The sequence below is a fragment of the Delphinus delphis genome, chromosome 6 (genome assembly GCF_949987515.2).
Source record: "Delphinus delphis chromosome 6, mDelDel1.2, whole genome shotgun sequence".
Lineage (NCBI taxonomy): Eukaryota > Metazoa > Chordata > Mammalia > Artiodactyla > Delphinidae > Delphinus > Delphinus delphis.
Genome location: NC_082688.1, coordinates 89,389,461 through 89,415,205, shown reverse-complemented (window position 1 = coordinate 89,415,205; position 25,745 = coordinate 89,389,461). Strand labels below are relative to the sequence as shown.

At 53.5% G+C, this 25,745-nt stretch overlaps 1 protein-coding gene and 1 pseudogene across 1 annotated transcript in view; one reads left to right on the top strand and one right to left on the bottom strand.

Moving 5' to 3' along the window:
• Positions 1-7,245: 7,245 nt before the first annotated feature.
• On the bottom strand, positions 7,246-15,965 carry LOC132426734 (RNA transcription, translation and transport factor protein-like; annotated as a pseudogene).
• Positions 15,966-20,850: 4,885 nt separating this feature from the next.
• WNK2 (WNK lysine deficient protein kinase 2) overlaps positions 20,851-25,745 on the top strand; it is a 155,903-nt gene continuing 151,008 nt past the window's right edge. Inside the window, exons 1-2 of the mRNA XM_060015032.1 lie at positions 20,851-20,980; positions 21,543-22,222. Of these exons, the coding sequence (XP_059871015.1) occupies positions 21,545-22,222 (678 nt within the window). The 5' untranslated portion in view covers positions 20,851-20,980; positions 21,543-21,544. The remainder of the gene's footprint in view (positions 20,981-21,542; positions 22,223-25,745) is intronic.

The window sequence follows — 25,745 nt, the reverse complement described above, 5'->3', positions numbered from 1 at the left end:
ACTTACCAAGATTTTTCCAGTGGGCATGTGACACCTTGTAAGCCCGCTGGCTTCTTTCTTCATCCATAACAAAAATGGCATAACAAAAACGCCTTTTGTTTTTAGAGGACTTGCCTCTGTCAGTTACAGTTCTGTGTGTATACTTCCTACATTATTTTATAACCAGACAAAAGCGTTAAAAGAAACAACTTAAAAAGTGTTGCTGGTCTTTTTGATCCCTAGTCAAAGGCACGTCTATTGGCTTCACTGTCCCCTCTCAGATGACAGCTTCCCAGCATTCCCTAAGCTTCCCCAGGAGTGGATGCAGGAGAGGGCGCAGGCCAGGTAGGATCAGGGATGCTTCAGAGAGTGCCAGGGTCCTGATTCTGCATCCCCAGGGATGGGGCGGGGATAACCCTGGGCTCCTGGGCACCACCCACTCAGGCCAAAGTGAGAGCCCAGCCTAAGGCTGGGGACATCTCCCACCTCACTGGCCCCAGAGGCTGATGGCCCCCATGATGCTCATATCCCCCTATGATGTCCGTTTCCTCCATGATGCCCACAGTCCCTGTGATGCCCATGTCCTCCCATTATGTCCATGACACCCCATGATGTCCTTGGCCCCCTTGGTGCCCATATCTCCCATAATATCTATGGCCCACATGATGCCCATGGTCCCAAATGCCTATGGCTCCTATGATGTCCATGACCCCCACAGGCCCCATGGTCCCCATTATGCCCATGACCCTCTGTGATGTACATGTCCCCAGTGATGCTCATGGCCCCTGTGATGTTCATGACCTTCATGATGTCCAAGGCCTCCATGATGCCCATAGCCCCCCAGTGATACCGAGGAACCCCCCCACCGAAGGTGGCCTCTGCTCCCAGCCCACCACCCACTGAGTGCACTGTCCATCACACACTCCTTAGGGAACGCCCTGTGTCAGCTGGGGTGGCCAGAGGTGTGCAGGTAGCTCCTGGATGCAGAAGTTAGTCGCCGGGGTGTGGGCTGGGGAGGGCAGAGGGAACCCGAGGGACGCACTCGTCTAAAGGCTGGCCTCTGCCCTCGGGCCGTGCGGCCTCAGGCCTTGGTCTTGCTTCTCTGAACTTTGCAGGGAGAGCCCGTGTTGGAGCTACCTCCCCAGCCAGGGCTAGACAGGGTAAAATATGCGTTAGATGTTAGCAGTGAATTATAACTCACATACACCAAGAAAGCACTCATCTTGGAGGTCCAGACTGATGTGTTTTGAGAACTGTTTAGATGGACCATCACGAATATCAAGTCTTAGAACATTGCTGTCCCCGAGAAAGTTTCCTCTGGCCCCTGTGCAGTCAAGCCCTCTCCCCCCCACTACAGAGGCCACCACTGTTCTAATTCGCTTTGCCTGTTCTGGAACCACAAATAAATGGATTCATTTATTATATGTCTGGCTTCTTTCACTCACCAAATATTTCTGAGATTCACCAGTACTGTTTGTGTATCAGCAGCCCATTCCTGGATAAGCAGAAGTTTTCAATTTTATGTAGTCCAATTTATCAGATTTTATTCAGATAAATTCAGATAAAATAATAATTTTATATTATTTTACCAATTATTTCTTTTGGCATCCTGTACTGGAGGCCTCTTATTCTCCCAAAGTCAGTGTACCAGTTCATCGCCCCTGAGCTCCAAATACCCTTGGACATTTCTCCTTCCTGGTGAGCAAAATGTCAGGCTCCCCCAGTTCAGGACACTGGAGGGGTGGAAGGGAGAGGAGGCTCTGATGCCTGGGGGTCTGAGGTGTGGGGGTCAGCACATTTGGTGCCCAGCCATGCACCCCAAATGACATTCCCTTGTGACCTTGCAGCCCCACCCTGGTGATTACCTTTCCAAGGCCTCTAGATTCAGCTTTCCCCCTCTCAGCCCCCACCTGCATCCTGATGCCCTGAGCTTGCTATGTACCTGGCCACCAGGCACAGCGCCTGCGCCATGGTGGCTGCAGACCGGCCTGGCCCACACAAACCAGCAGGTTTCCCTGATACCTAGTGGGCTCAGGCATGCCTTCTCCATTGAGGCCTAGCTCCTTCCAAGCTGGCCTCCGCCAGTGCCGTCCCTCAGCCCTGGGTTCCCTGGAGCTTTCTTTTATGTCTCATCAGTGCTTACCAACTGGGCCTATTAGACATCCTGTTCAGGTCACTGTGTGGTCCCTACCCTCTGACTGGACACAGATTGACACAGTCACAGAGATACTCTCCAAGAAGGTCTGTGACCAATGAGATACAAGAGATCTATCAATATAGATACAGGTAGGTAATCTTTTTTTTACCACTTAATCTTTTTTTTTTTTTTGCAATACGCGGGCCTCTCACTGCTGTGGCCCCTCCCGTTGCAGAGCACAGGCTCCAGACGCGCAGGCTCAGCGGCCATAGCTCACGGGCCCAGCCGCTCCGCGGCATGCTGGATCCTACCGGACCGGGGCACGAACCCGCGTCCCCTGCATCGGCAGGCAGACTCTCAACCACTGTGCCACCAGGGAAGCCCCCACTTAATCATTTTTAAGTGTGCAGTTCAGTAGTGTTAAGTGTATTCACATTGCTGTACAAAAGATCTCTAGACCTTTTTCATCATTCCAGACAGAAACTGTCCCCATTAAACACTAACTCTCCATTCCCTTTCCCCCAGCCCCTGGCACCCCACATTCTACTTTTTGTTTTTATAATGTGATGACTGTAGATGCTTCATACACATGGAATCATACAGTATCTGTCCTTTTTATGACTGGCTTATTTCACTTAGCATAATCCTCAAGGTTCAACCATGCTGCATCATGTATCAGAATTTCCTTCCTTTTTAAACTGAATAATATTACGAGCGTCTGGAGTGGGAAGAACTCCACGCAGGCTCGGACCGGGGGCTGCAGCGCCTGAGCTTCCCCGTGTGTGGTGCGGCTGTCGGGACCTCCCCGGGAACACTGCCATCAGTCCCTCTGCTCCTGGGGCGTCCGTGGAGCACGTTCAATCTGGGCTTCTCCTCTAGCACTCAGAGGACTTTCCTGCCACCCAAACAGCAGATGGTCAGGAAATGAAGACTCACTCCAGTATCAACAAGAGGAAAATCTAATTGAATTGGCAAAACGTACAGTCAGAAAAACATGTGGCTTAACACTTGTCGTTTTGTTAGGTGTTGGCCTTCAGAGACCAAGGACCAATGACCAATAGCTGGGCCAGGGCTGGGGTGGGGCAGTGGAATTTTGTGGTCTTCTTTGTGTCAGCTTCCCTCCCAGGCTTACAGGCCTGGGTTCATTTCTACTCCACTCCCATCATACATGTGTGACTGGGTAGGATCCTCAGCTGGGATGCTTGTGATGGGCCAGATGCTGTGCCAGTTACTTTATATGCTTGGGGCAAGTGTGACTATGAGTAACACAAACCCCAACATACCAGTTGCTTAAGCAAGAAAGATGTTCTTTCTTATCATGTAGAGGATGTCCCAAGGCAAGCAGGATGAGCCTGGTGTGGCAGTTCCATGCTGTGAGAAACCCAGTTTCCTCCTAACTTCCTGTTCTGCTCGTCTCAGTACGTAGTCTCCACCGTGTGGCCGAAATAGCTGCTTGAATTCCAGCCATCATGCTTGCATCTATCCAGCAGGAAGGAGGAAGAGAGGAAGAAGTGTGCATCCTCCACTCTAAAACACTTCCTTTTTTTTTTTGGCCACACTGTGCGTCTTGCGGGATCTTAGTTCCCTGACCAGGGACTGAACCCAGGGCCACGGCAGTGAAAGTGCTGAGGCCTAACCACTAGACCACGAGGGAACTCTCTAAGACACTTTTTAGAAGTTTCTGGATACTTCCACTCACATCTATGGTCAGAACTTAGCCACGTGGCTATACCTAGATGGAAGGGAATCAGGGAGATGTACTTTCTGTTCCAGGTATCCATCCATGCTCCCAACTAAAGTTTCTATGATAGAGGAAGAGAAAGGATAGTGGAGTGCACTTAGCCATCTCTGCTATACACACCTAATTCGTTTTTTTTTTTAAAGTTAGAATGGGGTTTTTTTGGATACATTTATTTATTTTATTTTTGGCTGTGTTGGGTTTTTGTTGCTGCCCGCGGGCTTTCTCTAGTTGTGGCGAGTGGGGGCTACTCTTCGTTACAGTGCCTGGGCTTCTCATTGCGGTGGCTTCTCTTTGTTTCGGAGTACGGGCTCAAGGCGCAGGGGCTTCACAGTTGTGGCACGCAGGCTCAGTAGTTGTGGCTCACGGGCCCTAGAGCGCAGGCTCAGTAGTTGTGGCGCATGGGCTTAGTTGCTCCGCGACATGTGGGATCTTCCTGGACCAGGGCTGAAACCTGTGTCCCCAGCACTGGCAGGTGGATTCAACCACTGCACCACTAGAGAAGCCCAACACACACCTAATTCTGATAAGTTCTAACTATTGTTTAAGTTTAAATCTTATTTATGTATTTTTTGTTAAGTAGCCTGATCCCACAGTATGAAATTCAAAACGGTGTGTGGTGAAACCTCTCCCCCTCACACCTGCCCCCAGAAGTACCCAGTGCTACCAGAGGTTGTCTGGGCCAACAATTCTCAAAGTGGGTCCCAGGACCAGCCCAGCATCATCAGGAAACTTCAGAAATGCAGATTCTTAGGCCCCTGTTCCAGATTTGCTGAGTTGGATGGTCTGGGAGAGAGCCAGGAATCTGTGTTTCAGCCACCCCTTGGCGGTCCTGAGCCTGCAAATACATCTATGCGTGGAGGTGTCCCAGCCCGTCTGTGCCAGTGGAAGCCCACTACTCGTGCCGTCCTTCCCACCATTTCACGGAGAACATTCAGGACCACAGAAAATTTCCCCTTTTTTAACAGCTTGCTTGAGAAAGCATCCACACCCCATACATTTTATCCACTTAAAGTGGTTTTAGTATATTCAGAATTGTGTATCTACCACCTCAATCAATTCTAGGACACTTTGATCATTCTTTTTTATTTTTAATTTATTTTTTGGAAAGTCATATTCAGGTGACTCAGGCACTTTAAGAAGGCCTCCCCTCGTGCCTGCCTCCACCTGCTCAGTGCACCCACACCCAGGAAACCACTGCCTTTGGGTCTTGGGTTTCCTTCTGGAATCTCTTGTTGGGAAGGAGTGAAGCAGACACAGACCAAGGTTCTTTGTCCATACACACAGATGAGGGCAGGGCCGCGTTCTCACCATCCTGCACTTTGCACTTTTTCTTGACTTTTCTGTCGGGTGATGGGGCCCACCTGGCTGGCTCTCGGGGGACTCGGGAGCTCCATGGGCAATGGGTTCCACTCACAGCAGGAGCAGGACCAATGAGGCCTCTGATATCTCCCTCCCAGGCTTTCTTCAGTCAGCATTCAGCTCTGGGCTGCCAGCCCCAGAACAATGACATCCCTTCTTCCACACTCCCCACCAAACGCTGACCCCAGACCCCGGGCCAGGATCCTTGGAGTCCTGGCCTGAAGTTCCCAATGGCATCAATCCTGTTAAGTCTGTCCCTGACTGAGTTGGTCAGGGCTCAGCTGGGGTCTTTGTGGGGATACATCCTCACAAATGTTTGTTGAAAGAATAAATGAAAGAGCTCGTCCCTGAAGCTCCATCAGTAACTCTGGACCTTGGGCACTTACTGCACTTCCCCAAACCTCAGCTTCCTCCTCTGTAGAGTGGGGACTGGAATCTTCACCTCACAGTATAGTGGGCAGGATGCAAAGAGAGATGGCCAGTGGTCAGCTGTGTCTGGGACTGGGAAGCGGCAATGTTTTCCTCTTTCTCTCTTCCCAGAGGAAGAAAGTAGCCTTGAGCACAGATGTTGCTTTGTCACATCTAACGTTGATGCCCTCAGAGCCTGATTGTGCCTTGCTGCCTGGATCGCCCACGTGTCCTGAATGGCCAGGCGCCACCAGGGGGCGCAGCGCACCAGGGTCTGAGAACGGGCCTGCTGTCCAGGAGACTGAGCAGGGAGAGGGCACAGGACTTTGTCTAAGGAGCGTGGAGAATTTAGTCAAAGGTTTTGTTGGGCACAGGCAACCAAGGGAAAAACAGATACACTTCATCAAAATTAAACACTTTTGGAATCAAGGACACTATTAAGGGAGTGAAAAGACCACCCACAGAATGGGAGAAAATATTGGCAATTCACAGATCTGACAAGGGTCTAGTGTCCAGAATATGTAGAGACCTCCTAAAACTCAACCACAAAAAGACAAACAACCCGATTCAAAAATGGTCAGAGGAGCTTCCCTGGTGGCGCAGTGGTTGAGAGTCTGCCTGCCGGTGCAGGGGACACGGGTTCGTGCCCCGGTCCGGGAAGATCCCACATGCCGCAGAGCGGCTGGGCCCGTGAGCCATGGCCACTGAGCCTGTGCATCCGGAGCCTGTGCTCCGCAATGGGAGAGGCCACGACAGTGAGAGGCCCGCGTACCGCAAAAAAAAAAAAAAAAAAAAAAAAAAAAAAAAAAAAATGGGCAAAGGACTTGAATAGACATTTCTCCCAAGAAGATATGCAAACGGTCAGTAAGCCCATGAAAGTATGCTCAACATCACAAATGTTAATCAAAACCACAGTGAGATACCACCTCACACCCATTGGGATGGTTAGAATAGAAAAAATGGAAAATAAGTGTTGGTAAGGATGTGGAGAAATTGGAGCCCTCATACACTGCTGGTGGGAAGGTAAAACGGTGCAGCCACTGTGGAGAACAGTTTGGTGGTTCCTCAAACAGTTAACACAGAATTACCTTACGACCCAGCAACTCCACTTAGATATATACAAAAACGTGTACACGAATGTTCATAATAGCCAAAAAACAGAAACAACCCAAACATACACCATTGGATGATGGATTAAACAAGATGTGGTGTATCCAAACAATGGAATATTAATCAGCCATAAACGGGGTGAAGTGCCAGTACATGCTACAATGTGGATGAATCTGGAAAACATGCTGAGTGCAGGAAGCCAGGCACAAAAGGTCATGTATGGTATGATTCTATTTATATAAAATGTCCTGAATAGGCAGATCCAGAGACAGAAAGTAGACTCGTGTTTGCCAAGGTCTGGGGGGCCTGGAGTGGTGAGTGATTGCCTGATGGGTACAGGATCTATTTTTTGTTTTCCACTTTCCTAAACTTTATTAAAGAAAAGGCAATGATGGTAGCTCTCTAGGACATAGTCAAATTTCTGGGATTCTTCCATTGAAAATGTGGTATTTGATTTCCAAATATATGCCAGAGAGTACTAGGTAAAGGGGAAGCTAAAGTTCTAAAATGTTCATCTTCCAACTTTCTCCAGTCTGTGGTCTGTCTTTGGATCAGCAGTAATCACCTGAACAGCCACTCTGGCTGCATTAATTTTTGTCTGCAGCTCTCTGAGCTCTTCTATATGCAGCAAGTGCAGAATTTGACCAGCTTCATTAAGGACCACGTCTCTTGTGTCAAAACCAAGAATATACTTGTCTAAACCAACAGGCAAGCCCTCTTCTGCTGGGTTTGTGCTAGCAGCTACATCCCGTGTCAGGGCTCCTGGACCAAAATGCGAATTGCCTGAAGCACTGCCAGGTAACCACCATGAGCTGACTCTGAAGGTTAGCCTGGACCATGACACCAGCCCTAAAATTAGGATTAGTTACATCCAAATTGATCCCGGGCTCTGCATTTTCAGTTGCATTGTCAGCATTTTGTGCATTATCAGGTACCCGATCCTTGTATTTTTCAGCGTTATCTCCATATTCAAGACTAACAGCTAAACCAAGAAGCCAGTCAATTGCTTCTTGTCCATCCTGAATCTTGAAAGAACAGTTGACATCTCTGAGATACTTTTCAAAGAACTTGGGCTGGTCACTGCTCTGGATGTTTCTTAGCTTACCTCTGTCTTCAGTCTTGTAGTATCTCCTTTTCTGGTCTTCAGTGCAAACATCGTTTCTAAGTTTTGTTTCATCTCTTCAGTAGAAGAGGTAGGTGGTGGTAGTTGAAGGCCATCGTGCTCCCTGCTTCAGTCGGGAGGGCGGGGTATCCTTTGGGGGTGCCGAGAACATTCTGGATTAGTGGTGATGGTTGCATAAGTCCGTGAATGTGCTAACAACCACCGAACTGTACGCTTTAAAAGGGGAATTTTATGGCATGTAAGTGATGTCTCAATTAAAAAAAGACTTTCTTGCTCAGTGTGATATGTGGTGGCTGAGGGTTGGTCATGTCCTTGCAACTCTGGCCCCCCAGCCCAGGGCATTCTTAAACATTTCTGCCCAGTTTCCACATATTTCCAGCTTTCTGTCAAATTCATGTCCTCATTCATTTCGCACTGTGATTCTTTCTCTGGGGCTAGGTCGGGGGATGTGATGGAAAACTGCAATGTGGCAGACAGGAGCACAGCTGGGGGCCTGGCTATGTAGGTGGGATGGGGATATTCACTGTTTCTGGGACCCTGCTTGGCTGTCCCAGGGCAGTTACAGCACAGGAACATCAGGTCTGCAGTAAGTCTGGGCATCTTGAAGGCCGTGTGCTCCCATCCTGGAGAGATGCCAGCAGGGCTGGCTGTCACCCCTCAGGTCCCGGGGAGGGGCTTCCTGTATCAGCTGGGGGCTGGACCAGATGATGTTGATTTTCTCTGTCATGCACAACATGCGTGCATTCAAAAAATATCTCCAGAGGTACACACAGTACCTCAGAGTAGATTAAGTTATTCAACTAAATAACAAATAAACACTGTTTTATAATTGGCCCTGCGACTGAACTGCTGATCCGCAGTGAGTTTAGGGTGAAGTCAGATGGAAGCAGCACCTCCCCACCCTGAGGAGCCCAGCACAGCGGGGTGTATATCACGAGCTGACCATGACTGGGCACTGAGCACCACGATGTGCTTCTTAAAGTGCACAGACAAGAAAAATGCCAGAACAGTGCCGGGTCTGGGAGCTCCAGGTGCTGGGAATCCAGGATAAGCTATCTTCCCCTCTATTATTATAGTTTCCATCCTGCAGGTCAACAAGGAGAGCTCAGAGAGGTCAGTGAACCTGTCCAGGGTTTCACAGCTGACCATACGGGGGCAACTTCCTAGTTTATCCTTAACAGATCGTGATCCTGTCTTTTTGCCTATTCATCTTTCCTCCCTTCCCTCCCTCCTTCCTTCCACCTTCTCCCTTCCCTCCTTCTCTGTGTCCCTCCCTCCCTCCCTCCTTCCCTTCTTTCCATCCTCTAATCCTCTGAGCAGAGACTACCACATTCATTCACTCATCTGCCCGTCCTCACCTTGCAAGTGGGGAAACCGAGGCTGGAGAAGGGTGCCACCACCCGCTCAAGACCGCTGAGCCTCCTGGCTGCCTCCACCTGTGGCTGCAGGGCCTCGCGCCATTTGTGTTAAATTCCTGTGGAAGAAGATGAGGGTGCAAGGCTGCAGGCTCGGTGCTCCCAGGGAAACCATTCGCCTCCCAGCCCCCCTCCACAGGGAACCTGCAGAGTCGGCGATGAACATGGACACTGCTTGGATCAGGTGGGAATTGGTCTTTGAACCTCATCAGTGACTAGACTGTTCTGGGCTGGGTCCTGGACCCACTAGGAAAGACCTAGTGAGTGTTTGCTGAAGGAATGAATGAACACACTTTGAAACACGTGTGCCCATGAATAGTCTAGAGGGGACACAGCACAGCATGGTGGCTGTCAGGTTGGGAGGTGGGGTTATAGGTGAAGTCCCCTTCTCAGAACTTTCTCTGATAGCACACTGCTTCAGTCAAGACATAAGAGAAGAAGTAGCAGATGTTTATGGGGATACAAGCACTTAGCTCAAAGAAAATGCCTTAAATACTAGAAAAGGTGGGTGCGAGGTGATTTCCGAGGTGGGAGTGAGGGAGAGAGGCCCCATCTGTGAGAGAGTTCACAGGGCTGGCTCTGGCCTCCACCCTGCCAGTGGGAGGACCATGTGCAGACCCTGAAGAGTTGAGGTGTGGCCTCCCGTTTCAGCAGGGCGGGCTGGTGAAAGCCAAGGCCGACAGGCTTTGTTAGTTTCAGCTGAGTTTGGGGACCTGGATGGGACCTTGGTGTGGATAGGGGTGCTGGGGCTAGCTGACTCCACGTCTAGGTATTTACCCCATGAGCTGCATTTCCACAGGTTATTCTGTTTTTGAAGAAGCAAAAGGGTGGAGTCATCAAAATGCCCGCAACAGGGCTTGGGAAGATAAACATGGCACATGGTGCAACAAAACGCCACGTGGCCATCAACAGAGGAGGGTGAACTGGAAGTGATGGTCTTCAATGAGCGTGAATACAGCAAGGTCCACTCACCCATTGGCTGGGCTAGGTTCCCCGGGGAGCGCTGGGGGGAGTGGGACGGCCCCCCAGGACTGCCCACCATGAGAGCAGCTCCCCTGCTGGCACAGGCCCAAGGGAAGTGTGGGAACCCTCACTAGGATGTTCTGAGCAACCTTCCCCAAACAGCCCATCAGTGTCACCTGAGTGACGGAGTATAGGGCCATGGTCCTCCGTGCTGCAGGCACCTACACACCGACCACAGGCCTTGTGGACGCTCTCAGTGGAAGCAGCAGCAGGACTTCTGGGCGTGACGCCCTGCTCCATGACATTGCAGACAGGGCGTTCAGACTCGAGCTAGGCTCCCTGGGCCCTTGTGGTTTTGAGGTCGGAAAGGCTCACCCGGTGCCTCTCCTGCCCTGCCCTTGCCCTGGCAAAGTCATATGCAAGGTTTGCAGGTGTTCATTTGGTAGCAAAACGACAGACAACAAAACAGCATCCAGGCTGTGATTACTGTGAAAGCAGGGTTGGGGCCACCTCTGGGGTGTCAGGACCCAGGAGGACAGAGTTCTGGCATCACCGCAGGTGTCACGTGAGTGTGTACTTTGTAATGATTCTTCAGTCTGTTTAATGCATGTTTCTGGGTTTGTTTTGCATTTTGCAGTAGGAAGTGTTTACAATATAAATAGACAAACCAATGTCCAGAATTTTGAGGAAAGTGAGGCAGCAGCGTGCCTGGCCTGCCCCCACTTGGGCAAACCCAGGAGGGAAAGGGTCCATGTGTAGAAAATGCCTCTGAGGACACGGAAGCCGGCACCTCCTTGTGGAGGGAAACAGGCAGCGGCTGGAGTGTGAGAGACCTGCTGGGCTCCCAGAATGCTGAGTCCTATGCTGTATTCTTGTTGGAAAAGGTGGGATCAAAATGCTGCTGTGAATGGAGTCCCAAGCTGTTGCTCTCAAAGCAGGTGTTCACGCCCTGGCTTGCCCGAGCTGCAGGGAGGGAGGGACTGAGGGGGGTTGGGTCACTCTGAAGAGAGCAGGACGCAGCCTCACGGAGACCCAGCTGAGGTGACCTGATGGATGTCCCTGCCCTTGCGGAGATCACCTCCTTCGGGCCAGGCTACCTTGGGACCCCGCGAGTGAATGCTGGTGCTGGTGCTTTGTGAATGGCCGGTCCCTGTGCACCCCTGGACCATGCTAGCCCCTCTCCAGGTGCCACCCTGAGAACACCCTGGACTCCAGTCAGCACTGCCCACAGTCATCAGTCCATGTGGTGTGGGGGATGCTGGCCTCTACCACCGGAGCCGGGCATGGGCTGCAGGCAGCCATGGGGACCACGGAGTGGGGGGTCTGGCTGGCAGGGACCAGGCATGGACTAATTGATCAATCCAGCAGCCCCTCACCCCAACCATGGCACAGGCTGACAGTGGGCCCTGGGAGGGGAGACGCTGACCCAGCCCCAGCATAATCTGGGGGAGGATGGAGAGCTCAGGGGCGTGGTCCTTAGCTGCCTAGAGCTGCAGTGACCGATCCTCCTATGTTCTGGCCTAGGCTGCCTACTGGAAGCACTGCAGATGTCTGCTCTGTCATATTTATGGTGACATTGGGGGTTGGCAGATAGGAAACTGAGGCGCAAGAGGTGAACTTATTGCAGCCTAGGCATCTCTCCCTCAGGGTGGTGTGGCCTACAGTGGCCCAGGGGCTGGACTTGAGTCCAGGCCACACTCCTGATGGCCACATACAGGCCTCTGTCTTGAGGCTAAAGGCCTTGCTCAGTGGGGAGCTCAGAAGAGTGAGATGGGTCAGTTAGCAAAGATTCATCTCCAACTGGCTCAGGGCCTGCTGGGAAGATGGAGGTACCAGCACCAGAAGGGCAGGGTCCCTGGGCTGGGACCTGAGTGTCTATTACGGAGAAGCAGATGCTTCGATCAGGATGAGTTCAGGCAGGGCTGTGGGCCCCTCAGGGACCTCATCTCTCTGCGGAGGTGACTTCTGACCCTAAGGCTGACGGAAGAGACAGAGCCAGCCACTCAGAAGCTGAGCGAAGGTGTTCTGGGGGTCGGCAGGGCAGGGAGACGTCAGCCCCTATGAGGACAGCTCAAAGAAAAGAAAACTGGTCTGGACCCACGGGCAGAGGCTGAGCTCACGCATGATGGGAGACATGGAAATTAAAGCCTTGCTGGGATGTGGCGTTTCTCCTAATGCAAAAGTCAATTAACGTGCTTTGTGGGCATGTCTACATCACTGGTGGGAGTGTAAATTGGTACGACATCTCCTGAGAGCAATTTGACAAAATCTGACACAATTACAAATGCATAAACTTCTGACTCAGCAGCTGGTTCAGGGTTGGCCAAGCAGGTGAGTGCATGGTACAGCTGTGGCTGCCAGAAAGGCATAAAAGCAAAAACTGGAATTCACCCAAATAGAAATAACCACTGCTGATATCTGGTGTATTTTCTTTGAGATCATTCCTTTATTTGCTCTTTTAACAATTGTTCCTTGAGCTTCCAGGATCCACCAAGCTTTCTTGTGCCAGGAATCCAGTGTGGAGTGTATCAGTCCACATTTGCTGCAGTAACAAGTGATCATAAACCCTTTGGCCTAGGATAATGAAGGGTCACCCAGGCCTCCCCCTGGAATTTTGTCATTTCCAATCTTTTGGCATTTATAGTAACTCTAAGGTAAACCACTCTAGGTCTAAATCTTTGCTTTCCTCAGGGTAGATCCCAAAAGTGAATCAAAGTAAGAATAAGTGTGAGGCTTTTCCAAGCTGCTTTCCTGAAAGGTTGGACCAACTGACTTGCTCACAGCTTGCCTGTCTGCATTGGGCCTTATTATTAAACCAGGACTGCTAATCTCCACGTGAAGATGCCTGTTTGTCTTGCCTTATGACAGTTCCTGGTGAGATGAAACTGTGGTTCTACACATTCCATGACTTTCTGTGCTTGTCTGAGCGTGACTTTCACTCTCTTTTCTTTTGGGAATTTGGATTTTTCCACTCATACTGAACCCATATTGACTCATATGAGTTTTTGCATATTAATGATAACTCCCCTTACCTTTTGTATCTGCTGTGAATCTTTTTCCTCAAGGAAATGTCTGCCTTTTGATCTTATTTCTTAATATTTTAAAATTTGGTCAGTTTTACTTTTCCTTTTCTTAAAAAGAAAGTTATTTATTTATTTGGTAATGCCGGGTTTTAGTTGTGGCAGGTGGGCTCCTTAGTTGTGGCTCATGGACTCCTTAGTTGTGGCACGTGGCCTCCTTAGTTGTGGCATATGAACTTTTAGTTGCAGCATGCATGTGGGGTCTAGTTCCCTGACCAGGGATCAAATCCGGGCCCCCTGCATCGGGAGCACAGAGTCTTAACCACTGTGCCACCAGGGAAATCACCTACCTTTCCTTTTTATTTTTAATTTTAATTTTATTTTTTACCTTTCCTTTTTAAATCCCCCCTCTCTCTTCCTTGCCCAGTCCCTGTTGCTCTTGTGTCTGGAAGTTCCCCCCAACACATGCACACATCTGACGAATGTTCATGGAAAGCTCCCTCTAGCTGAGACAAAGCCTCTTTTGAACCTGGAGCCCTGGTTCTGTAGCCTGCTCACTGTATGCTCTTGCCCTTTTCATCTCTGAGCCTCAGTTTCTCCTCCTGTTAAAAGACCTACTTTGCTCTTGCTGGTGTCTGCGCTGGCCTCCGCCCCTCAGCTTCAGAACCAAGGCACCCTGCCTCCCGCCCCCCACCACCACTCACATCCTCAGAGACACAGACCAGAAACATGTCAAGCCCCAACACAGCACATTATGCCCCACATCCTTATCCTGGGGGCTCTAGGGCTCAGCTCCTGCCTGGCTGTCCCTGTGATAATGATGCAGAGATCACCCCAGGCCCTGAGGCTGCCTGTAGTACCCCGCTGATACCCGGTGGATGCCAGTCATATTTCAGGTCCTTATTCAAAGCAGAGTATGCTTCTGGTCATTGGTGCTCAATTATCTTGCAAAATGGCAATTCGGTCTCTAAGACCAATAAGTATTTGTTAATTGAGGGGTCACTGCTGTGGGTTATTGATCAGTGACTTCATTCCTGGATGTGTAGTTCACATAAAACCTTCTAGAAAAACATGTTGCAGCCTGATGGCCCCAGCGGCTCTGACCTGCTTCTTTGGCAGGTGTGTACGGAGCACTGAGCCCAGGAGGGTGGCATTAGGGTTTAATGAGCACCTACTGTGTGCCAGGTTGTCTTGGAGCCTCGCATTCTCCCTTGCGTGGCGTGATGAGGTGAGCCATTTAGCAGATGAGAAAACTGAGGCCACGAGGGTAGGAAGCGTGCGTGGGGCTCCCTGGAGGTTGGTGCAGTTCTTCAAAGGGGAACAAAGCCTGCTTCCCCAAGGTCAACGCCAGAGTGTAGGTGGGATGCTTCCCCTTATTTTGGAACAAGCCCTCCTCCCACGTGCAGTCCTTGGACCCATGGGAGACACATGCCCAGTTTGGCACATCAGAACATCCCAGCCCTGTCTACAGGGGTGGTTCAGGGATGACCACGTGACCTGTCAGCTAAAGACATTCTGTTCTTGGGCTTTCTCTAGGGCTATGGAGGGAAAAGCTCGGAATTTCGACGTGGCGCTGCTGGTGGACATGCGTGCCTTCTCCAGGAAGGGTCAGAAGCCACCGCAGAAGGAAGCATAGCTGAAAGACAGGCAGTGCTTCCTCACGTGATGTGGCCATTTTCCACTGTGTGCACTGGGCCTGGCCCCCAGTAGGCTCGACAGGTGTTTGATGACATATTATGTCACCTGGGCACCTCTTCATTCTGAATGAACAGGCATCCCCAGGGGCAGGCATTGCAATTCGAGCCGGGTCTGCTGGAAAACCCCAAGTCAAGCAGGCTGAGTCTCCAGCCAGAGGAAAATGCCTCTTCTGCATCACATGGAAAATTGTGTGGCTCCCCTGGGAGCTGATGGGGGCTGATGGGGCCCACTGAGTGTAAAGTGGAAACTCTGGGTGGGAGAGACCCCTGGGAACCCCTGGGGTAGTCAGCTACCCCAGCTGGCAGGACAACCTGACTCGGCCACCGGTCAGAACCTGCCCTGGACAGTGGCGTGGCTCTGGTCTGAGGACCCCTGCCAAGCCACTGTGGCACCTGGCTCTCCATGCTCCTTCTCTCTGCTCTGTCTGTACGAGCCCACATGTCTGCCCCTCCACTGGCTAGCTCTGTGGTCCTGAGCAAATCACTAAGACCTCAAACCTCCATGTCCCCCTGTGGAAATGGGGATTGAATGGCTCTCTTGAATCGGGGCCATTCCTCTCTCCATGACAGGTCCCACCAGCAAGGAGACAGGTGGCAAGGCAGGAGGTGGCCAGAGTCCAGGATGGCTATCATGTTTCAGTCCTACTGGGCTGCTGGACGCCTGGGGATTCCTTTAGCAATTCTTTCACAACCCCGGGAACTGGGTGCCACTGCCACCTGGTGACTGAGGAAACTGGAGTTCAGAGAACTTAATTAATGAATTGAAGGTCATGGCCAACGCGTGGTGCCAGGATTTGAATCGGATCCATGCCTCTAGACCCTTGATGGATCAGTGTGCCCCTCTTTCCCAAAGACACAGGCCAGACATTAGGTGGAGTTGCCTCTCGTCCAAAGTGCAGAAAAATGCACAAAAGCAGAAGCATCCACTGCTAACATTTTGGTGTGTTCCCTTCCGGTTTTTCTCCTGTGCACTGTCACTTCAAATTATCTCCTGCCTCATTATAAAACTCCATGAAGCGCATTTAAATGGCTTCATCATATTTGACTACATAGGAATAACAGAGTTTACTGAGCCATATTCCAATTGCCAAAAATTTACGTTATTCCTAATGCTTATTATAAACAACCCTTCAGTGAACATCTTTATGCACCACTATCTGCATAGCTGGTCACTTCACTTGTACACATTCCCCAAAAGGGAATTACTGACTTAAAGGGTATAAACATTTTTTAGATTCTTGCTCCAACTGTGAACTGCTTTCCAGGAGGCCTGGGCCAATCTGCTCAGTGAATCCATTTGGGCAGCAGGATGAGACAGAGGCAGCGGATCCACGGTGAGCAAGGGCTGGCATGCACCATCAGGACCAAGAGGAGAACATAGCCCAGAATTTGGGGCCTCACCGGGATGTGGCTGCTCTGAAGGGCAGTGGATAGATGTGGTTGGGCCTGAGGTCAAGCTAGAATTGAAGGAGGGTCCTGACTCCTCGGCCTGCCCATTAAGACGGACCCCCTAAGAGGAAGGAGTTTAGAGTTGAGGAGAGAGCTGAGGCTGAGACTGGGTGGAAATCCATTCAATACCAGGGGTTAGATGCCAGGTGCTGGCAGGGCTGAGTGAGCACAATGGGGGCTCTGCTCCCATTGAAACCCAGACTGCAGCGCACACTCTGGGTATGGACAGAAGGAAGCTTGGAGGGAAAGCCACCCCAGGGGATGCTCAGCCCCCCGGGGATTGGGAGTGTAGAAGGGGAAGCTGCTGCGCTCTGGCTGCTTCCTCAAAGGGGAGTGGAGCTGTGTGACTGGCTCTGGGGACTAAAAGAAGCCTGATGGAGAGCTCTTTCTACCCCTTCCCCAGTGGATGTGGATGGCAGCCCCTTCCAGTCTGCTGCCACCAGCACCTCCTCTGGCAATGCCTCCCTGAAGTCGCTGGGGGCTGGGAGAGGTGGAGCACAGACTCCCAGCCCCAGTGCTATATGGGGTGGAGCTGAAGGTGGATTGGGTCATGGGCATGTGACAGCAGAGCCAGCAGAGCTAGAGCTCCAGGGGCCATGTGGACAGAGGTGCTAAGAGAGGATGAGAGAGAGCTGGCACGATGGAGAATGTGCCAGCTTGCCGAAGACCGGCCCCTGGAGCTAGCGAAAGTCGATGGGCAAGGACTGGCCACAAAGTCCTGAAAAGGCTGGATGGCAGCCGTTGCAGGCTGAGAGGCAGCTCACTGTGGGGTGTGGGTAAGTTGGCCTCGTTCACCTCTGGGCCCACTGCCTGCGGTCGACTAACTCAGGCAAGTCTCTTTGCCTCTTTGCTGCTTCCTATCTGATAACAGGGCCCTCTAGGACAGTGTGGGGCAAGACAAGAGAATTCCTGCAAAGACTTAGCTCAGCACTGGGGATCATCATCATTATTATTATTTCAGCAGCATGACTTACTTGAGGCCCCACCACCCGCTGGGCTCAGTGACCCACCCCCATTTTGTATGGCTATCAGTTACTCAAGATCCCTAGGTAAAATTCCTGGGGCTTTAGGAGAGATGAAAACGTGGAAAATGGCCTGTGTTTTCTTCTGCCTGTCTCCATATTTCGTGATCCATGCAGGTCTCTAGGGCCACTTGGTCCTTCTCTTTGCAGATCAACTTCAAATCTGCTCTGAGACACTAAAAGAGGGCTCACTCAGTGGGTCTCAGGTGGTGGACACTGACATCACCTCTTGTGAGCAACCAGAGGAAGTCACACCCCGTCTACTTCTACCGAGTGCTTAAGAGGCTGAGAATGAAGGGCGGGCTGTGAACAAGGATGACAGTCACGGCGAACGCAGTGCTCCAGCTCCCGAATTTACCGCAACTCCTGCAGAGGTCGAAGGCTGGTCTGAAGGTGTGCAGGTGCCCTCTGTGCCCACCTAGCAGTTCCCCACTGAGACTGATCTGCACCCCCATGGCTCAGGCTACTGAATGGGTAGGAATGACCACTGAGTGGTCCTAGCTGTTCTTCTTCAGACTTTTAACCAGAAAAGTTTAAAAGTTGTTTCTAAAAGTTGTGTCCATTAAAACAAAATTCCTGAGGGCCAGGAACTGAGTGGTGCAGTTTGGGAGTGGTTCCTGAGGGGAGCCTGAGTGTTGATAGCATCCCCCACACCTGGCAGCAGGCTCACTTCAGCAGGGTGATGGGTAGAGGATTTCAAACACCTGCACATTCTAGGACATCTGAGGGCTGAAGCCGCATTCTCTGGACTGAACCAGCTAGGATATGAACCTAGCATCTGGTGTGAGCCTACCTGTGTAAAATTAAATGGTAACTTGCTGCATAGGAAAGAAAAGGTTTGAATCATTATTTGGTTATTATTATTTTTTAAAATAAATTTATTTATTTAATTAATTAATTTTTTGGCTGCGTTGTGTCTTCGTTGCTGCGCACAGGCTTTCTCTAGTTGTGGCGAGTGGGGGCTAGTCTTCATTGCGGTGTGTGGGCTTCTCATTGCAGTGGCTTCTCTTGTTGCAGAGCATGGGCTCTAGGCATGTGGGCTTCAGTAGTTGTGTCACATCGGCTCCGTAGTCGTGTCTCACGGGCTCTAGAGCTCAGCCTCAGTAGTTGTGGCACACGGGCTTAGTTACTCCGCGGCATGTGGGATCTTCCTGGACCAGGGCTTGAAACCGTGTCCCTTGCCTTGGCAGGAGGATTCTTAACCACTGCACCACCAGGGAAGTCCCCATTATTTGGTTATTTGATGCAAGCCTTCTGAGTGTCTCCTGAGTGGACAGCTGCACATGGAAAGACATGTGCCTGCCACAGGAGGTGCCATGGGATCACACTTGGGTAACAACTTAAAAAAGTTTTTATTTCTACTTTTTCTATCTTAACTTTCTTTAATGAGTACTTGCTCTTAAAAAATCAATATGGCCACAAAAAGAAGTGAAGTACTGATATATGCTATAATGTGGACTAAGTGAAACATTATGCTGAATGAAAGAAGCCAGTCACAAAGGACTGTTGTACGATTCCACTTATATGTGATGCTAGGAATAAGCACATCTATAGAGTCGGAAAGTAGATTACTGCTAGCCTGGGGCTGAGAGAGGGGTAATGTGGAGTGACTGCTAATGGGCATGGGTTTCTTTTGAGGGCGATAAAAAATGTTCTGGAATTAGACAGTGGTGATGGTCACACAACTCTATGAATATACTAAAAACCACTGAATTGTACACAGAGTGAATTTTATGGTATCTAAATTATATCCCAATGAAGCTGTTATTTAAAAAATCAACACGTTTTCAAATTTTTACAGAGAACAGAGTAAAAGAAATGTTATATCATCTTATTATAAGAGAGGAAAAAAACTGTGTTATAGAACTTCTCGGCCCCCACTGGATGGGGAGACTTCCTCAAGTGGCCAGAGTCCCAGGGGCCCCATTATTTGCCCACCCAGTTGCAGGAGGTTCCAGGGCCTAAGAGCCCAAGCTTGCGAGGTCCATATACCCGCACTCCATCTGTCTGCCCCAGTACCCTTCCTTCAGTTCCCTGAGAAGCCTACCCTGCCCCCATCACCCCAGGACACCCCTGCTGCCCCCATCACCCCCAGATACCCCTGTTGCCTCCAACTCTGCTCTCCTGGCACAGTCCCCCCATTTGCCCCTGTCCCCTTATGGGACCTGGGTTCTCCACTGTTTCACCTGCCCTGGGGTGGGCCCCACATGGTCAAGTGAGGAGCCACCTCCCCATGTAGTAGCCTGTGGGGGGCACTCAGGGAGGTGGCCCGGCTGTACTGGGTCTGACCACTAGACTGACCCCTGAGCCCACTGAAAGGCACACGCATCCTCAAAAGTACCTCTTGACTGGGGCTCCCTGGGGGCAAGGCCAGACCCTGACCTTCCTACCAGTGGGCTTTGCTGGGGACTGACTGGAGCAGAGGCAGAGGGTAGGCCCTGTCTCCTTTCCTCCCTGCCTCTGTAAGCATTTGTTGAACACCAGCTGTGCACTGACCATTATGTCCATCTCATGGATGAGCAAACTGTGACCTAACTGCTTAGCTGTGTTCTCATGGGTCATGGGCCGGCAGAGAGAGTGAGCTCCCTGTCATGAGAGGTATGCAAACAGGGCTGCCCAAAACTACCTCTGTGGGCTCAGAGAGCACATAGCGCTGAGTCAAGGACAGGTCCTCTGTAGTCCCCCAGCACCTAGGTTGCCGCTGCAATGTGTGGGGATACTGCTGCCGTATTATGTACATCTGCCAGCTGTCGGTGGGCAGCAGTCTGCCGGTGATGACGTGAATTGCCAGTCATCTCCTCCATTACCAGGCAGGCATGATGCCCACTTGCCACGAGTATGTCCCAGGGAGAACGGTGGAAGCCAGACTGGCTTGCATGCGTCTGTCTGGAACATGCTTAGCTCCATCCCTTCTCAGTTTTCCCTTTGATAGGCCTAGGCACGTCATCATGGACAGGCTTGAAACGGATAGGCTTGCAACTCAGGGTGTCTTCCTGGACTGACCGAGTCTTGGAACTGGCAGCCTTTCCAGGTGGACAAACTAGGATGGCCAAGCCAGGTTTGCAGGGGGGGATAACAGACCATTCGCGGCCAGCAGCCGCATGGGGCATTCCAAAGATCCTCAGGGGCCAGCAGTACCCGCCGGAGGGGGAACATGAGGGCCGCAGTGGGCCTGCGCGGCCCCGGGGGCTGGCCCGCAGGTGGCCGCGCGCGCCGGAGGACAGGTGGGCGTGCCAGGCCCCGCCCCGCCGCTCCGGCCGGGGGCGGGCAGCCGAATGCCCCGCCCTCCTCGCGCGCAGGGTCTGAGCCGGTGCGGGAGCGCAGCCGCGCGGAGCAGAAGCAGCACCCGGGAGCGCGGCCCCGCAGCGGGCTGGCTGGAGGAAGTAGCGCGGCGATACGGCACCGAGCGTGACCCGGGTCTGGAGCGCAGACCCCGGCCCTGAGAGCGACCCCGGACCGAGCGCAGACCCCAGCCCCGAGCGCGGATCCTGGCCCTGAGCGCGGCCTCGCCCGCCGGGGCCGCCGAGCCGCGGGCATGGACGGCGCCCGTTCGCCCTGTGAGTGCCGAGCCCCCCGCCCGCCGCCTTTGTGTGCGCGCCGCGCCGCCGCATCCCCCTCCCCGCGCGCCCCTCCTGCGCCCCGGGCAGCGTCCTTTGTGGAGCCGCCGCCTGGCCACTACCTCCTTCTTCCCCAACCTCCTTCACCCCTCCGCGGCCCAGGGCACTCCCCCAGCCCGGGCCTCCCGGCCCCGTGTTAACCACCCCCACCTCCCAGGGACATCCCAGTAGGCCCCCTTCCCCGGGGCTGGGCAGGGCGCAGGTGCCCCTCTCCCCGGCCTTCCGGCCCCTTCTGCAGCCTCCCTCGTGTCCCCCGGGACAGCCCAGCAGGGCTCCTCTCCGGCCCAGGCCTGAGCAGGGCACGGCTCCCTCCCATCCAGCCCGGCCTCCTGGTCCGGTCTGCAGCCCCCCTTCCCCCGCCCGCCCCAGGGACAGCCCAGCAGGCTCCTCCGCGGCCGGGGCGGGCAGGCCGTGGGCCCTGGGGCGGCGCTGTCTCATCCCACGTCCCGGGCAGGTGCGGCGAGGCCCGCGCTCACACGGGCCTGTGTGTCCTTGCTCGCAGAGATGGACTACGATGGCGGCCGCCGAGACGCCCCCGGCGCACTGATGGAGGCGGGGCGCGGTGCGGGGCCCGCGGGCATGGCGGAGCCGGCGGCGGTGCCGCGGGCGCGGGCGGCGCGGCCCGGGCCCCAGCGCTTCCTGCGACGCAGCGTGGTGGATTCTGATCAGGAGGAGCCGCTGGGCCTGGAGGGGGCCGAGTCGCCGGGCGCGCAGCCCCCGCAGCCGCTGCAGCGAAGGGTGCTGCTATTCTGCAAGACGCGCCGCCTCATCGCCGAGCGCGCCCGCGGTCGCCCGGCAGTCCCCACTCCTGACGCGCCTGCCGCGCCGCTGGGCGACCTTGCCGACCCCGGCCCTGAGCCCGCGGGCACGCAGGAGCCTGGCCCGGACCCCGCGCCCTCGCCCGCGCCTGCCCCCGTGGGCGGTCCCCGAGAGGAGGAGGCGGCGGCGGCCGCGAGGAAGGAGGACGTGGGGGCTCTCGAGGCGAGGCCAGAGCTCGGGCGCGCACGCCGGGAGGAGCCCGAGGAGGAGGAGGACGACGAGGACGACCTCAAGGCTGTGGCCACCTCCCTGGACGGCCGCTTCCTCAAGTTCGACATTGAGCTTGGGCGCGGCTCCTTCAAGACGGTCTACAAGGGGCTGGACACGGAGACCTGGGTGGAGGTAGCCTGGTGCGAGTTGCAGGTGAGGGGCGAGATGGACGCAGGTGGTGGTGGGCGAGTGCGTTCTGGCATCGGGCCATGCCTGGCCTTAGCCACCCTTGGCAGCGGCCCTCTGTGTGTCACCCTCTGGGTGGGTGGTTGGTTGCGCTGGTGGTCTGTGTGGTGATGGCTGGGTGACGGAGGTCGGATCTCCCAGTGTGTGGTGTCTAAGTGTGGCACGATGTGGGCCCATGATGGAGACTGGGCACTTGGAGGGCGTGTCTTTCAGTGCCGATCAGTGCCGCTCCTTCTTCTGGGCTGTACTGACCCAGGCTGACTGGATCGTCTGTGTCTGTGCAGAAGCAGTGTGTGGGCTGCAGGGCCCTGTGTCCAAGTGGTCACAGGGTGGTTTGGGGGACTCTCAGCTGCTCTTAAATGAGCACCTTACTGCGTCTTGCAGAGTGTGGATGCCCCAGTTGGGGATGTCTGAGGGGCTTTTCACCTGGGGTCTGTTTATGGTGAGGGATGGTGGGCCCTGGCGCCTCTGGGGCAAAGCGTGGAAGTGTTGTCACTATGTCCCGTTAGTTCACAAAATGGATATGTGAGAAGTCTTAAAACCCAGTCATGTCAAATGCAGGTGGGGTTTGGTTTTGTTTAGGTTTGGTTTTTGTGGATGCAAAGGCTCTGGACTTGCATTTTTCATAACCTTGCCCTCATGTTGGCTATGTCAGCCCCAGCCCTGGAAGATTATATAAACGGTAACTCAGGCTGTCCTGGGCCGGCCGTGGAAGCTGGGGCAGCAGCTGTCACAGTGGGTGTTTATTGGCCCTCCCTTGTTTGGGGGAACAGCTGTCAGGCATGGGGCTGGACTCTGCGAGAGCTGGCCATGCGGATGTAAGCCTACCCCAGCGCCCTGGAAAGTTAGCTGGGCCTGCCAGTCCTGATGCAGGCCGCCTGCCACACTGCAGGCAGCCTGCCTTTTTGGCTCAGAAGTGGGATTTGGTTGCTTTGTCCTCTGGGCCCCTGCAGGGTGGCCTGTGTGTGTGTGTATATGTGAGCTGGCTAATTTGTCCAGTGTCCACCTGTCCTCAGCCTTTCTCCTGAGACAAAGAGCTTCGGAGACCACCCCTCCTCACAGCTCCTTGGTTCTGTTGTGGAAATAGGGACTTTTCATGGTGGAGCCGGGGTGGCCTATCGAGTCCCTCACTGAGAGGGACTGAGAACTCCCCTCCCTCGCGGTTGCAGGTTCGGGGACCTGCTGAGGGGTGGCCTCAGTGGTTTGTGGTCTGGGGCCCTGGGGATGGTGTGCTGGGATGGCATAGGAGTGAGCTGGGCATCACTGCTGTGTGTGAACGCACAGGGGAGAGAGGACCCGGAAAGGGAAGACCGGAGAGGGAAAAGAGGATTCCTGATTCCAGAGTGTGGCTGTGTGCCTTCCCTCCTCGCCTTCTCGCTCTTGCAAGTGACCTGGTGTGGCACTCCAAGCACCCACTGGTGCTCTGCTGCGGAATGCCTCTGCGGGTGGAGGACAGGAGTGGGGGTGCTGCAGCAGGCGGGAGCTGAGTTAGACCTCAGCAGCAGAGCCCAGCTGATCTGGTTGAGGCATTGCAGGCGCATGTGACCCTTGGAGGAGGTTGTTAATTCCCATTCCCTTTAAGGCAAGGCAAGCTGTTCTGCCTCTGGGTCCCTAAGCAGAGCAGCACCGGAGTGGAGCCTGGCTGCTGTCCAGGGGGCTTTTACTCCTGTACTCTGGGTGGGAGTAGGAAAGTGGGAGATGGCTTCTAATCTGTCTGGTTTTGCTTCTTATACAGTAGTTACTGGGGGCCCCATGCCAGCCGGGAAGCTGTTCCTGTATCTCCCCCAGCAAGAGGGCTGATATGCAGCAGTTAGGGTCAGCTGCCTTCTGATGGGTAGGTCTGAGAGGGTTTTACACCAGAGGGGGCTGGGAACCAGCCTAGAGCCTGCTGTGTGTGCACTCTCCTTTTCACCAAACAGGAGGCTGTTGTTTCCCCCATTTTATTGTTGAGAGCCCACCAAGGTCACCTGTGAGGATACAGATGGTAGAGGGGGATTGCAGCATCATGGGAAGAGGCCACCTAGCATGGCCGTCCTTAGGAGAGGAGATAAGGGTGGAGGGCAGGGCGCCAGGTTAGTCCTCTCGGACCACCAAGCACCAGGGAGGGCGACAGGTGGCGTGCTGGCTTTGCGCCTGGGGAGGGGGTTTCCTAGTGCACAGGGTGGAGATGTTCATCCTCCACCCAGCCACCAGAATTCCCAAGCATCAGGGCTCCCACTGGAGGGTGGGTTGCCAGGAGCATTGACCTTCAGTACGGGGAGCTTTGCAGTATTCCTACTGCCCTCCAACCCTCCCTTCCCCAAGCCCCATAAGCTCCTCAGCTGGCATCTTTGGAATGCCCTGGAAGTCGACCCTCAAAAGTCTGTTTCCTCCTCTCAACCTTGGGACCATGGGGGATGTTGGCACCTGCCTGCCTCCCCCAGAACTGAGACAGTGTCACCCGCTTGCTTTTTCCAGGGTTCCCTGCCAAGGGGAGGAAAGGCCGTATTTTTGGACCTAATAAGTCTGGCTTGGAGGATGTAAGATCCCCACGACTTCAAGTTTCCTTCTGTAATTTAGTGTTGAAAGAGCTTTGCAGAAAGGGCAATATGTGTTCATATCACAGTGAAGGGCAGCGAGGTGTTTTCATCTCCTGAATTCTCCAGACGTTTGAAGCTGACATTGATTTTTGGGGGGAAGCCATTTAAAAATATTACCTCCCCTTCTGTTTTCTTTTGAATGAATGTTCATTTCTGGCACCAGGACACATAACAGCAACAGGGAAAGTACAAATGCACCCAGAGCACTGCCTTTACTCTGGCTCACATTTCCCACGTCCCTGTGGCCAGCTCTGGCCCCTCACAGACCCCATCCTGTCAGACAGTGCACGGGATAGCTGGAGGCTTCTGGTTGACTCTGGGTTGCCTGGGGTGGGGGTAGGTGTAGACCACTGACATGGTCTCAGGTGACTCAGGCACCCTCTCTCACCTGCTGATGCCTCTGAGCCAGGGGTGGGGCCTCCGAGCAGAGAAAATGCAGCCAACCCAGATCCCAGCCAGTGTCCAGAAGCCTCATTGGAGGCGGCCTGTTGGCCTTTCCTGGACCACCTGCTTAAGTGTCTTCCTCGAGAACTTGGAGAGAGCCTTGGTTTTCAGCCCCCTTGGTCAGTGCTGCCCCCTCTCATCAGCAGGCCCCTGTCTCCAAGGGTCCTCTGTGCTGCCTCCTGCTCACAGAAGGCTGCTTTGAGCTGCAGTTACAGGGTTGGGCACGGCCTCTTGGGGGACTCCACCCGCAACTCATGTTTCCCTCGCTTGTGTCCTGGCCTGTGCCCAGTGTGGGAGTCATTTAGCCTCATGGAGGTGTCAGTCATTGACCCTCTGCCTGGAGTACTTGCAGGGACTTTGAGGGCCATGAGAGTCCTGAAGAGGTACCATGGGGCCTGAGCCCCCATCAGCCAGGGACAGGTGTCTGGACCCCTCAGGTGTCATCATGAAGCTGTCCTGTTGCTGCT